General features: G+C 40.8%; 1 protein-coding gene across 10 annotated transcripts in view; it reads right to left on the reverse strand.

Moving 5' to 3' along the window:
* TM2D1 (TM2 domain containing 1) overlaps positions 1-7,624 on the reverse strand; it is a 27,499-nt gene extending 19,875 nt beyond the window's left edge. For 5 of the 10 annotated variants that reach the window (XR_001515442.1, XR_001515439.1, XR_001515440.1 and 2 more), the window contains exons 1-4: positions 7,422-7,624; positions 5,394-5,467; positions 4,198-4,306; positions 1,951-2,042 (exon numbers count right to left, since the gene is read on the reverse strand). Coding sequence is in view for 5 of the 10 variants with exons in the window: in XM_015570146.1 (XP_015425632.1) it covers positions 1,951-2,042; positions 4,198-4,306; positions 5,394-5,467; positions 7,422-7,579 (433 nt within the window). In the remaining 5 variants the exon portion in view is untranslated. The remainder of the gene's footprint in view (positions 1-1,950; positions 2,043-4,197; positions 4,307-5,393; positions 5,468-7,421) is intronic. The other 5 variants (XM_006773212.2, XM_015570148.1, XM_015570149.1 and 2 more) reach the window with 2 other exon arrangements.
* Positions 7,625-14,925: the final 7,301 nt, after the last annotated feature.

Below are 14,925 nucleotides of genomic sequence, written 5' to 3' on the forward strand. Positions count from 1 at the left end.
GTGTGTGTGTGTGTGTGTGTGTGTGTGTGTGTGTGTGTGTGTGTATTCCTATCCTCTTAAAGAGAACATAACAGAAAATGCAAGGACTAAGGCAGAAGGCTTTGGCTGTATTTTAACCATCTGATATCACCATGTCATTTTACTTTCTCATTATGAACCTAAATTCTCTGTCTAACCATGCACCCATCCATCCATCCCATTCATCCATAATCTAAAAATGATTTTTGTTCTGGTAACTTGGAGGCCTTCCATGCATATTATATGGCTTTCCGCTGATATAGAAAGGTATGGTTGCTGTTACAAATGGCATGAACGTGCAGTTACACCATAACCATCAATCTCTCTTCAGCTTACTCTGCTACCAGTCTTTCTCTGTTTAAGCCATTACCTATCCTGAAATATAAATCTGACCATGATACTCCCCTGCTTACAAACTTTTAGGGCTCTGACATTAAAGAGTAAAGTCCAAACTCCCTACGAAGACTCAAAGTTTTAAAATCTGACCAAAGTATACCTGTGCAGTCACTCTTCACCTCCTGTCATCGTTCCTTCTACACCACAGGCTAATGTAACCACCATTCTTTCAACATGCACACATGCTCCTTCATACCCTGTTTGTTGCCTTTGACATGCTATTCCCAGTATTGCTCTTAATCTCTCTAACCAGTTTATCCTTCAAAACACAGTTCAAATGTCACCCCATCTAAGAAGGCCTCCCTCACATCTATGGATGACAAAACCAGTCACTTTCTGTGCTCTCATAGCACTTTGCTATGGTTCTATAATAGTGCTACATCATAAATTGACCTACAAACATATTTTCTTTATAGCCAATATGAACTGTGATCATCATTATTTCCAGAGCACTTAGTTACTACTTCCTTAAAGGTAGTAAATGCTGAATAAATGTTTGTTAACTGAATAAATTCATGTATACAGTATTTTAAACTTTGACTTCTATTTAGGACCTTATAACACTGAGCTCCAGAAAAGGCTGTCAGAAACAGCCTTTCCCACCAACCTCACAGTGAAGATTCTTCTTTGATCTCTGGTGCATAGCAACATGAAAAGAATAAGATTCGCTTTGCTAGCTGGAAAGAAGAGCATTCAGAAACTTTAAATTTGCTCAGTGAAGAGTTAATGTAGAAGCGGAGTACTACAGTAAATAAAGTGTGATCACTTGAGCCGGAAAATTGGGGTTCAAATTCAGGTCACTGAGTGTCCTTGGGCAAATCTCTTAATCTCATGACAATTTCCCTATCCATAAAACAAGAATGATAACAACAAATATGTCACAGTATAAAGCAAGGCCTCTAGAGTCAGTAAATCCCTTAACCTCTCTGGTGACAATTTCCCTACCTGTTAAAGAAGATTTAAAGACGATGATAAACTCAAGAGAGTTGCAAGGCTTAAATAAGGGCTGACATGTGAAAGTACTGCTTAAATAAAAGCTATCATCAAATGTAAACAGTTTTCATAAACTTTACTAGCTATGGTAAATGTGAAGATTACAACTAAGAGGAAGGTGTGGGGAAGTATGCAAAGGATAATAAAAGCCAGGGTCTATACCAGCTTATGCTGGCTTCCATAGTTCTATTCCCAAGCCAACACTGAGAGAGGTTCAGATAGAAGAAAATATTTTTTGGAGAAATGCTAATTTATTCATAAAATATTTATCGAGCACTCACTGTGTGCCCAGCACTAGCAATGACAGCTCAGTCACTGTCCTAAGTAAGTGACTACACTATCTCGAGTATGTGTTCTCACAAAGACGAAGATAGATGAAAAGTCAGTATTTCTTAACCAAACTGAAGTATAGAGCCCTATATTCACAGAAGAATATTAACTATTCTACTCCAGGTAGATTATGCAGAGATTTAATCTATAAGAATAGGTACATTTACCTACCACACAAGTTTCACAAGGATTTTTTTAATGAAACATACTCACCCAAGGCAGGGTATCCAAGGTAAAATCGATCTGCTCCCAACCATCCAAGAAAAAGAGACAGTGCAACAGCCACTTTATATGAATAGCCATTTCTGCACAAAATTAGAACCTGAGTGTCACCTTCAACATGTAACATTTTAGAAAACAAAACTGCTAGTTATTATTTATGTTAATTAGTTCATTCATTCATTCATTCATTCCTTCATTCAATTAATGCTTTTTGGGTAGCTACTGCATGCCAAGAACTATTCTAGACTATTGGAATATTTTAATGAATAAAAGAGACAAAGATCCCTACCCCTAAAGAGCTAACTATCTAGCGGCAGCAAAACAATAAAAATATTTACAGTAAATCATATACTAAGAAAGCCATACATGTTATGAAAAAAAATGGAACAGGGTGTGTAGGAATCCAGAATGCTAGGGATACAAACAGGAGCCATTTAAATAAGGTGATTAGAGGGCTTACTGAGAAGGTGATATTTGAGCAAAGACCTTAGGGAGGTGAGTCAGCCATGTCATGCCTCTGAAGGAAGTGTCCCAGACAACACACGGCTATCTACAAAGGCAGCACACCTTACATGTTTGAGGTCTATTAAGGAGGACACTGTGGCAGGAGTAAAGGGGGAGAAGGGAAGAACAGAAGACAACATCAGAGAGGTAACAGGGGGCAAACAGGACAGCTCATGCAGGACCTTGAATACCATTGTAAAGACTCTGTCTTTTGCTCTGAGAGATCATGGAAAACTACTGTCAAGTCCAACCTCAGTGGCTAGCTGTTCTCAACAGATGATATTCTTAGTTACTGTATTATCTATAATAATAAAAGTATAATATGCTAATTAGACTGGATGCCCTAACATCAGATGAAACCAGGGCTGCGAGGAAAGCACGGGTCCCTGGTTGCCTGTCGGCTGCCACAGGGAAACCTGGGTCTTGGGTGCCTGCCGGTGGCTGGCACTGGGGGAAGGAAGGCCTACTCTTGCACAAATTTCATGCATCGGGCCTCTAGTAGCCTAATATCTTAGACTAGCACTTAATAAATTGCCATTTGGAAAGTTTAAGGTAGAAATATCAATCTATAAATTTCAAAATTGTCTAAACCGTATCTAAATACTTTGGAAATAATTCCTTTTAACAATTTTTTACTTTACTAATGAGAACTCTTAGAAGCCAAGAATCCTAAATGATTGGCTTAGCAAGATAGAATCTAAAGCCCCTCATTAATTCAGTGAAGTAGGGTCAAAAGAAAAAAAAAAGGCTCTAATAGTAATTTCTAAGAATTCTAATAGAACTTGTAAAGCCAAACAGTGGTTGTTTTTTTTATAAATTCAAATAGATATCATCAAATAGCTGCAACAATGTACAGTTAAAAGGTAAAAATATAGTGCCAGCAATTAATAAAAGTGAATAAAACTAAGCTTTTAGCACAAAGCAAAAAGAGAGGAATAAAATGTTAGCTTTACTGAAGCAAAATTAAAAGCAAACTTAAAAGACCTTTAAACAAAGAATATTCCTAACAAAATAAAGCCATTTATCTTAATATCCCAAACTAACATTTGAATTGTTTTACATTACCATTCATCATCCATGCCTATTACAAAAAATGAAACCAAGTTTCAAAATTCCCTTAATATGCAAATGACTCAATAGTTAGCATTCTTTTAATAGCACAAGTACACAATCTTTTATTTTGCACTCTAGAAATCCCCCAAATTTTGAGAACATTAATTTTTTCCTAACTAATTTGGGTAGCCTAAATGACTGAACTGACATGCATAAGGCCGTTCAGTCTTCATTTTCCCAAGTAGTGAACAATAGAGCTTTACTTGCTTGGTAAATTGCATTTATAAAACAATATAATATACACACTTTAAGAAGTTTTCTGCCCTAGCCGGTTTGGCTCACTGGATAGAGCGTCGGCCTGGGGACTGAAGAGTCCCGGATTCGATTCTGGTCAAGGGCATGTACCTTGGTTGCAGGCACATCCCCAGTTCGGGGTGTGCAGGAGGCAGCTGATCAATGCTTCTCTTTCATCGATGTTTCTAACTCTCTATCCCTCTCCCTTCCTCTCTATAAAAAATCAATAAAATATATTTTTTAAAAAAAGAAGTTTTCTGATAGAAGCAAAAAGTTAAATTAGTGAAGAACTTTCCCCATAAATTACCTCTTTATCTCTTCACTGAATGCAATCAAGATACAACATAAGCAAGTGATCTGAAAATTTAACTTCAGTAAGGTACTTACACATTTCGGCAAGATATGGGCTTGAGAAAACCAACTTCATGTCCAGTAAAATGTGTTTCATTGCCACTGAAATCTTTACAAGTTATGTTGGGTGCTGGAAAACATGGAACTAAAGGCAGAAAAAGGCAAGAAACCAGTTTTTTTTTTGTAGTTAAGGTGTGATTATGTATTTTTTTTTAAGACTAGCAAAGCACACAAGAGAATATAACGTGTAGCAAACCACTTCCCAATAGAACATCTGACATGGGATTTTAATTTAGATAAGAAAAGCTACATGATAGATAGACAGACCGACAGCCAACCCTGTCTGGTGTAGCTTAGTTAGTTGGAGCGCTGACCCATGCACTGAGACGTTGGTTGTGGGTTCAATTCCTAGTCAGGGCACATGCCCTGGTTGTGGTATTACACATATTTTAGAATAGATGGTCCCCAAAATCATTAGATGAGGGTTTGCTATCCACTTTCAAAACATCTCTAAGAAAATACTGATACAAAAAAAGAAAAAAGGGTGATGCATATTTAAAATTCTTACCATACTATTCTCATACTTAGGATGTACCCAAATATATATATATATTTAAATGTTTTTTATTTATTTCAGAGGGGGAAGGAGAAATAGAAACATTAATAATGAGAAATCACCATTGATCAGCCCCTTCTGCATGCCCCTAACAGGGGATTCAGCTGGACACCGGGGCATGTGCCCTTACTGGGAATCTAACCATGACCTTCTGGTTCATAGGTAGAAGCTCAACCAGTGAACCATGCCAGCTGGACTATCAATGTATATTTTACAAGTGCATAATGTGGGTGATACAGCTGCTCACTGTACCTTACTGTACCAACAATCTCATTTCAAGTTCTTCACAAGTAATTAAAAATCTAACTGAAGCAGTACCTTTGCATAACATAGCTTGGTGAATAAAGGGCATCAAGACAGCTATATAAATTGATTCCAAAGGTTTCAAAAAATGAATGAAACCATAAAACATCCCACTTTTATAATTAAAGAGAATAAAATTCTTTTTTAAGTCCTCTAGCCAGCTCTCCAATTTTAAGTTGTTCCAGAAACTGAATAATGTTATAACTCAAGAAAAAAGAAAAAACACGCATTAATTACTTTTAGTGATCATTCATTAATCTATGAAATAGTGTTTTAAAATTTATTTTTAAAGGCACGTTTCTGGAAGTCTTACCATGAGCTGTGTAGTTTGTACAGTTAACTGGTTCTTGTGTAGCATCATTTATTTTTGGATCTTTACAAATATATTTAAGAAAAGTTAAGGAAATGTGAACTCCATTCCAACACAAAACATTACCACCTGTTTAATATCTCATATATACTTATGTTTATATTCACATGTAAAGGGAGGCTGCTAATTTATCCAGGTCAAAAAAGACAAGCACAAACATATCCTCAGTATCACTAAATAATACCTGAACATTAATTTATTACAGGAAAAGTATATTAACTTAATGTATACTAAAAGCTCTAGCAAAGAATGCCATCCTTAAAGAACATCAGTTAGGGTTTAAGCACAGAGCACACACACACAAGAAAAAATGAAAATAAAAATTTTTACCAAATTATTGTAAGAGAGCTTTAAGGTTAAAAAAAAAAAAAAAGTTTCCAGAGATTTGACTGAACTAATTTACGGGCCCTCAAGTATTGCCATCAACATAATTTCATGTAACTTGAAAACCGTATGAGGTAGATACTATTCTTCCCACATTACAGAAGGACAAACTGAGGCTCACAGTCTGAGCGACTTCTCCACAGTCATATCAATGACGGGTTGCAAAATCAGGTTTCCTGACTCCAAGCCCAGGGCATGTGCATCGGACTGTAGGGCAGATGGTGCTTCCGGTGGATCTACATGGTCTCCCCAACAGGATTTTAAGCCTTTGGAAACAGATATAATAATTATATCCTTACAGATACTTAAGACACTTGGGTGCTTTTCTGCTTCCTACTTTTTTATTGACGCTATAATGAGACAAGTAAGGAATTCACAAGATGTCTGTTTACGGTTTTGAGTCAGCATTTGAAGACCTCATTTTTCTGCCAGGAGTAACAGATATTTTCCCGTTGTCACCACCTTATCGTCCTACATGCTCAGCCACTTCTCTCTAGGGTTCGAAAAGCCCAACTCTTCCTATTGCCCAGTTATTTTCTTTGCGGGAACCGCCCTGACCTTTTTGTCGAGAAAAATAACTCAACCTGTTAATGATTCTCAAACTTCAACGAAATAGTATTCAGCAAATAAGAGCTGCTCTGCAAAATAAATAAATAAATAAATAAATAACCACGGCCTCTCCTCAACATACACAAAAATACCATAGGACAGAACTCTCTTAATTTGAAGAGTTTCCCTCCTAAAATCTTTCCTTTATCTCTGCCTTCTGCTATTAACTCTTCTGTTATGCACTTTGCACCAAAGTATCTAATTCTGTACAAGGGTCGCTATTTTAATTTGCATGCAGCTCCCATGTCATCCTGTGCCTCGGTTTACCAGAAATGTTACACCGAGCGGTCCCACTCCACCTCTTCGGCCTCCGTTTTCTCTTCGGTAAACAAGCAGCTCACACCTACAGCTCCGGCTACACGCCAGGCACCGTCCTAAGTTATCACAACAGACCTTTCCATTCATTGGTCCGTTGTGACCTATACGGCTCATCAGGAGCACACTGAGTTCAAATCCTTTGCCCCCGGCTACCGAGTGCAGCAGGCATTTGCCCCCTGGCAGTGCGGCATCGCCACGGGAGCTTGCGAAGGATAAAAGGTAAGGATCCTGGAAAGTTCATGACTCCCGGGCAGCACACCCGGCCTCATCGGTACTCACGACTACCGGTCTCACCCCGAGACGGCAAACTTCCAGGGGAGGCCCTGCCCATCGCTGGGTCACTAGTGCCGACAGCAGCACCGCGCGTGCTTCAGGATCTAGGTGCTTGGTGAGCACACCAACCCACCAGTAAAAGTAAAGTAAACATAAACAAACAGGTGGGTCCGACCAAAAAGCGCCAACAATCGTAAAATCCCTAGGAGATTTACCCAGGGCGGCCTGTTTTTCCCAGTCCCATCTCCCCTCACCTCCCAGCGTCCCCGGTGCTTGGAGGCCACCGGTCCGGGCTCCCGCCAGCACGGCCCTAGCCCGCGGCCACGGCCACGACCCCCGCGCCCCCCCCACTCCTCCTCCTGCCCGGGAGTCCCTCACAGAGGATATTGTCCCACTCTGAGGTCCTCGCACTTCAGCGTCTCCTCGCCCCCGGCGGCGGCCGCTCCCCAGGGCCCCGTGGTGACTGACACGAACCACAGGACACCCAGGAGGTGGACGGCCGCGGTCTCCAGAACTGCCGGCCCGGAGGGCCAGGCGGCCGCCATGCTGGGGACCGGCGCGTCCCTCACGACTTCCGGTTCCGCCTTCGCTGGGCGTGGACACGAGAAGGGCGAGGGAGGCGGGCTCTTAAAGGGACCCAGTCCCGGCTGCTCGCAGGTGCACCTTTCTGTGGGCCCGCTGACTCAGTGGGGAGAGCGTTGGTTGGCTTTCCAGAGGGGAAAAAGGAGAAGGCGTACCACCTCCAACCATCCCATGCTTACTCCCGAGCTAACCTGCTCTGACTGTCTGCCAAGGTCCCCGCGGAGCCCCGCGATTTGATCAGCGCTTTCCAAACATCTCTGTTAGTCCTGGTTGGATTTGGGTTTGCAGGTAACGATCCTGGCTTACAGACACCCAATAAGCACGTTGACCTTATGACTGAGTTGGAATAAAAGTGATGTTTGTCCTATGTCAGAGTCTGTGCGCTTATTATTGTGCTGTAACGGCCTCCCTGTTATCCTGGGGAATTTGCAGAGGGCTCCAGCGCACAGCTGGGCATTGCACCCTTCTTTTCCTTGGGGAACGTTTAGGGGAGGGAAAGGGCCTAGGACAGGGCACCAAAGAGTTTACCACTAAGTGAAACCTTGGAGGTTGTTTTGTTTTTGAAGATTTTATTTTTTTACTTAATTTTAAACTCTACATTAAATAACTACAATATTTTAGAAAGTCGTTTTATCACTGTTTTAATTTAGGATGTTTATCTGATACTATAGAACAAATATACAGCAGTTCCATTGAAATCCCTGTTCCAGCTTACAGGGCTCTGTCCAAGTCCTTACTGCAGGTTCTTCAACAGAAAAGTAGAATTATTACACCTCCAGCGAGCCATAAGAGATTGGAACTGGATTACAGTTGTGTGTGTGTGTTTTTAAAATAAATGTGCTTCGTTGGTAACGAGGATATTTAGGTATCACTGTTTTGTCTAACCTAATGGCCCCAAAAGCTACGTGAACATGTGATTCACCAGGGTGCTTGCTGTTAAAGATGTAAATTCTTGGGCCTCATCCCTAGAGATTCTGATTTCTGGCTCAAGAGAGGGGAACCACTTTTCTAATATAATTCCTTTACTTGCAGATGAGTTATTGGTTATGCAGACACATCCAGTGGTTTGAAAATAGGAATTGATCTTTGGCTTTTCAGTTGAGCTGGTTGTAATTAGACAAACTGAAAGCAGCAGAAGAGTTGGCGTGGTTTTTTTCCCCTCCATCCCTTCTTTCTACATTTTTATACTAAAATTTCTGTCGTGGGGATATCTTTTGTACTGACCAAATGTATATTTTTAAGTGAAAGTTTAGTCCTTTTTTCCTAATGTGAAAGTATTTGAATTTGAATGGTGCCTCTTTGTCCACAGTAGCACTGATTTTGAAGACTTGTATTATGTAGTGATTCCCACACCTTATGGAGCATCAGAGTCATGAGGAGGATTTGTTAAAACACAGAAGGAGCCTAGGGGTGGCTCGGTTGGTTGGGTCAGTCATCCCAGGCACTGAAAGACTGCCGGTTTCATTCCCAGTCTAGGCACATGCCCAAGTTGTAGGCTCAGTCCCTGGTAGGCAGCATGCAGGCGGCAGCCAATCAGTTTCACTCTCATATCGTTTCTCTCTCCCTCTTCCTTTCTCTCCCTCTAAAAACCTTTTAAGAACCCGCACAAAAACAGAAGGATGGGCCCCACAAGCAGAGTTTCTGAATCTGAAGATGTAGGGTGGGGTAGGATAATTTGCATTTCTAATGAGTTCCCAAATGATACTGATACTATTGCTGTTATTGCTGGTTCAGAGATTACAATTAGACCACACTTGGAGAACCTTGGGATAATGTACAATATGAGAAGTATAATTTTGGAATAGGAGGACATAAAGTTATTTTTTTTTAAATATATTTTATTGATTTTTTACAGAGAGGAAGGGAGAGAGACAGAGAGTCAGAAACATCGATGAGAGAGAAACATCGACCAGCTGCCTCCTGCACATCCCCCAATGGGGACGTGCCCGCAACCCAGGCACATGCCCCCGACCGGAATCGAACCTAGGACCCCTCAGTCCACAGGCCGACGCTCCATCCACTGAGCCAAACCGGCCTCGGCATAATAATATTTTTAAAAATATATCTTCATTGATTTCAGAGAGGAAGGGAGAGGGAGAGAGAGAGAGAAACATCAATGATGAGAGACAATCATCAATCCATCAATCAGCTGCCTCCTGCACACCCCCTATGAGGGATCGAGCCCGCAACCTAGGCATGTGCCCTTGACCGGAATCGAACCCGTGACTCCAGTCCACAGGCTGACACTCTATCCACTGAGCCAAACCTGCTAGGACTCAATAATATTTTAGTATTATAACTATATTTAAAATGTTTGCTAAACCAATTTTGCAGCGTTACTGTGCTGTTCTTTTTTAAATCTCCTTCTTTGGCCCTGTGCTATCCAGGCAAATGCCACCCATAATAAGCCTTCTTTTTTCTTTAGCCAGTAGACTGCTCAATAATTATGCTACATTATTTCTAATTTACTTTCAAAGCTTTATTTGAAATATAAGCAGGTCAATTGGCTTTCAGTTACGTATTCATAAAGAATAGGTGGTCACTTTTGCCTGGGCAACTAAGCAGCATAATACCCAGCTCTTCTCTATAAGAGTTAGGACTGCACCCCCTTACTCTGTTAAACGGGTCCAGTGGCTGTCTCAGTGATGGCTACTTCTCTGGCACCACTAAGATCCAGTGACAAAAGTGTCACCTTTTCCAAGAATCAGTGAGAAAATCTGGTGTCCTAGAAAAGGTGTTGTTTTATGGGCTATGGAACACCACCAGGATCCTCCCCATCCTCCCCACCAAGGTCAGGGAAGACAGGAGGCAGCATTAAACTTTTGTACATTTACAACCCCACCTTGTGAGTCCATGCTCTCTCTAGGGACCAGCTGGTTTGGAGGAAAAACAAGGAACTTCTAGTCCTACTCCTGAACCTAGAAATCAAATTCTTAAGGAGATGGCTATTTTAAAATTAGAACATTAATGCTTAAAGGTTTAAGTGATAGGAAATTTGAAATATACTAGTGTAATGATTAAACTTTTAAAAAAATTTATGTATGGTCAAACTAAGATTAGAATGGATAACCAAGTTACTTGCATTGTTTTTTCAATAATTGTTTTCATTGTCTAAAGCTTTACATATCTCTTCTTTTTCCCCAATTGACCCCCCCCCCCCCACCGCACCCCAGTGCATTCTTTTTGTGTGTGTATTTGTGAACTCTCACCAGATCTTTTAAGTCTTTTGTCATTTGCAGGCAGTTGTTATTTTACCCTGATGCTTTTGCAAAAGTGTTTCTGCAAAGATGGTTTCATCTTCAGAGAAATTCATGGGAAGGACTCTGACACTTACTCTAAAATACAGGGTTCTAATAAACTTTCAGATCATACCATTACACTGGGTGAAGATTTGCAGAATTCTAAAACAAAAAAACTGGATTCATAAAACTGCTAACAAAAAGATCAAGATCAATAAAAATTAATAACATGGGACTGAATGAAGTGGTGACAATGATTATAATTTAATGACATCGTTGAAATATTACTTTTAAAAATCTGTTTTCCAGATTCCCCCCATCCCCGCAAGCTACCTATGACCTACAGCAGTTTGGAAAAGTATACCTTTGTAAGCAGACTTGAAACATTTACCTTTCCTTCCAGAAAGGTAACTTTCCCATGCTTACTTTAGCTCCTTCCTATCTCACAATGTGAGAGGCCAAGCACTCACTATAATAGTTATTGTTTTCTTTTTTCCCTTAATTTCTGCCTGGACAGATAACGTGACATTGGGCATCATCTTCAAACCTACTTTACAGGTCAAAAGGTGCAACTGGTTACACACATAGTCAAGAATCTTCAATGCCTAGTGATGCCAACCCCAGTATAGGTGCCAGATTTAGAAAAAAAACTTTTTCTTTAAGCAGGTATTGCAATGAATAAGTACTTGATTAAAAACTTATCAAAAACCTTAGAGAAGATTTTCTGGAGTTACCGCCAAAGCAATAGCCAACCAGGACAAATCTTTAAATTCCCTTGTGCAAGTTATATTAGACAATAGGATTGCTCTTGACCACATCCTAAATAAACCAGTTGAGGTTTGTTCTGTTGTTAATACCTCTTATACTTAGACAAAACACTTCTGGTAAAATAGGGATGGGACTAGATAAAATCCGAGCTCAGGCCAAATGATTAAATACAGTGCCCACTGACATGTCATGGTTTTCTAATACCTTCAGCTGACTGCCCTCAAATATTGCCTCCTGGTTCAGATTTATTCTTCAAATTGGACTTAACTTTTTCTTTGTTATTATAGGAATTTTTGCTGTACAAAACCTTGTTTGTTTTACATAGATCAATGTTATAAAGATAATACTCTGATAATTGTTGCTCAACATTTTGAGATGATCACTAAGGCTTATGAGACTTCGTATGAGAAACCTCTAGAAGCTATAGAAGATGTTTGCCTTTAAGGGCTTCCACTAGTCTGATGCTCCTATTGCTCAAGTGTTGCCTAATGCTCCTAAAACACCACTATCGCTCCTTTGTGGGACAGACATAACAGAAAGGAGCCGTCCCATCACTGGAGGACCAACAAGACTTTTAATAACTGACCAGTGTTGCTTTCCAATGATTGTTCAGCAATGCTTTAAGGAAAGATCTCAATCAAAAGGGGAAATACAAAATATAATATAAAGGAAGTCAATTTAAAATGGAGTCAGAGTTGCCATCCAGAGGAACTACCTTGCATGTCTTATTTCTCAAATCCTTGGAATGTTAAAACTGGGCAAAATAATCTTTGGACTGAGCCTACGCAGCACTGCATTCCAAACGACTGTTTGTAAAGCTAGGAAAGCGGACATTATGACTATTGGATTGAAAATGAAAAACATTCTTTAGAATATATCACTTTATATTCTTCACCTATAAAAATCCCTTCCTCCTATTGACATAATTGTTCCTCTTCCCCTTCTCATAAATACCCCTTGCCTTCACCTCCTAATTGGGACACTATTAGGGTTCTGCCTGAATCAGGGCTTCCAGAATAGCTGTTCTTTCCAGCTGCTGTGGCTCAGTGATTGAGCGTCAACCTGTGAACCAGGAGGTCACAGTTCAATTCCTGGTCAGGACATATGCCCAGGTTTGTGGGCTCACTCCCCAGTGTTGAGTGTGCAGGAAGCAGCTGATGGATGATTCTCTCTCATTATTGATGTTTCTATATCTCTCTCCCTCTCCCTTCCTCTCTGAAATCAACAACATATATATATTTGCATATATATTTTTAAGTTGTTTAAAAATTATTTTTAATATATTTTTATTGATTTCAAACCAGGAATGACAGAATGACCGGTCCGCCAGTCGCTATGACGCATACTGACCACCAGGGGACAGATGCTCAACACAGGAGCTTCCCCCTGGTGGTCAGTGCACTACCACAGTGGGAGCACTGCTCCTGCTGCAAACCCCAGGCCAACGGGCAGGAACCTGGGCTGTGATCTATCATGGTCTCCTCACCCCAGGCTCCTCCTCCTTGCTTGACAGAATGACCGGTCCGCCAGTCGCTATGACGCATACTGACCACCAGGGGACAGATGCTCAACACAGGAGCTTCCCCCTGGTGGTCAGTGCACTACCACAGTGGGAGCACTGCTCCTGCTGCAAACCCCAGGCCAACGGGCAGGAACCTGGGCTGTGATCTATCATGGTCTCCTCACCCCAGGCTCCTCCTCCTTGCTCCCTGCCACCTCCTCTGGATGCCCGCAGGCTGCACAGCACAGGCTGGGCTTGCAGAGCTGACCCCGGAGGCTGGGAGGCAGGTTCAAGGCCACTGTGGGACTGAGGCCTACTCCACCGCCCGCCTCTCAGCACTATTATCCCTGGGCCCGGCCCTGACCAGGTTCCCTGGAGAGGCAAGTGCTCTGGCTCCACGGAAGATGCTGGACCAGGGAGCAGCCGCTTAGAGGGCGGGTCCACAGCCACTTGGCTGACCCGGATGGGCAGTGCTCCCACAGTGGGTGATCCCTGCAGTTCACGCCGCCCCCACCAGTGCACGAATCCCATGCACCGGGCCTCTAATATATATATACAGACATACATACATACAAAATAGCTATTCTTTTGATTCTCAAATAAATGCTTGTTGCCTCTTACTTTTGCTTTTTTATTTTTAGGTTATTGTGCTATACATCATTTTGCTTGCAGTTCCAAGAACCTATCTATGTTGTTAAGTAAGGATTTACTGCAGCGGTTCTCAACCTGTGGGTCATGACCCCTTTGGGGGTCGAACGACCCTTTCACAGGGGTCACCTAAGACCATCAGGAAACACATATATAATTATATATTGTTTTTGTGATTAATCACTATGCTTTAATTATGTTCAATTTGTAACAATGAAATTGGGGGTTACCACAACATGAGGAACTGTATTAAAGGGTCGCCGCATTAGGAAGGTTGAGAACCACTGATTTACTGTATTTTTCTGCTCACTGTAGGAATATTGCTGGTCTTTGTATCTGTGTCATTTTTCATTTGGATTGTGAACAATTAACTATTTGGAAATGCTTATGCTTTAGTGATCAATCTGGTTATAAAATCTATTTTTACGGTTCTAAAGATTATCTTCATTATCTTTTACAATGTATAAACTGAAAAGAACAAGAGTCTCCCCATGAAAGTAAAGAAACAATAAAAAAGTTTGACTCTTGAACTGATTCAATATTTTAAAAAATTAACTTTCTCTTCTTACTGCCCCTTAATCTATTTTCTCATGGCTCAGTAAAATATATTACTTATTTGCAAGCATAGTCTCTTATCACATGACTAGAGGCCCGATGCACAAAATTCATGCAAGAATAGACCTTTCTTCCCCTGGCTGCCAGCACTGGCTTCCCTCTGGCACCCGGGACCCGGGCTTCCCTAACAGCCCCAGCTTCATCTGGAAGGACGTCCATTCTAATTAGTATATTATGCTTTTATTATCATAGATTTACATTATAATATTTTTGTACAGTCTCTTCTGATTTGATAAAAAATAATTTCAAACATTTTTCTTGATTACAAAATAAGACTGGCCTTATTAGAGTTTGCCTGATGCATAGGTGCATCAAGAGTGCTAACTTACCACATAGATCTTTATATATTTGTTTTACTTGAAATTTGCATAAGGCATTTCATAATGGGTTTTTAATAGCCTCTTTAGGCTAGAAAGCCAAACCGAGAAACTCTACTGGATTTTGCCTATAGTATAAATTGGAGAAATTCCTTACTTTGCAAGGCCCTATAATATTCTAAGCTTCCTGGACTAACCTAAAAATTAAATTTATTACTCCA

Source organism: Myotis davidii, unplaced genomic scaffold (genome assembly GCF_000327345.1).
Source record: "Myotis davidii unplaced genomic scaffold, ASM32734v1 scaffold205, whole genome shotgun sequence".
Classification (NCBI taxonomy): Eukaryota; Metazoa; Chordata; class Mammalia; order Chiroptera; family Vespertilionidae; genus Myotis; species Myotis davidii.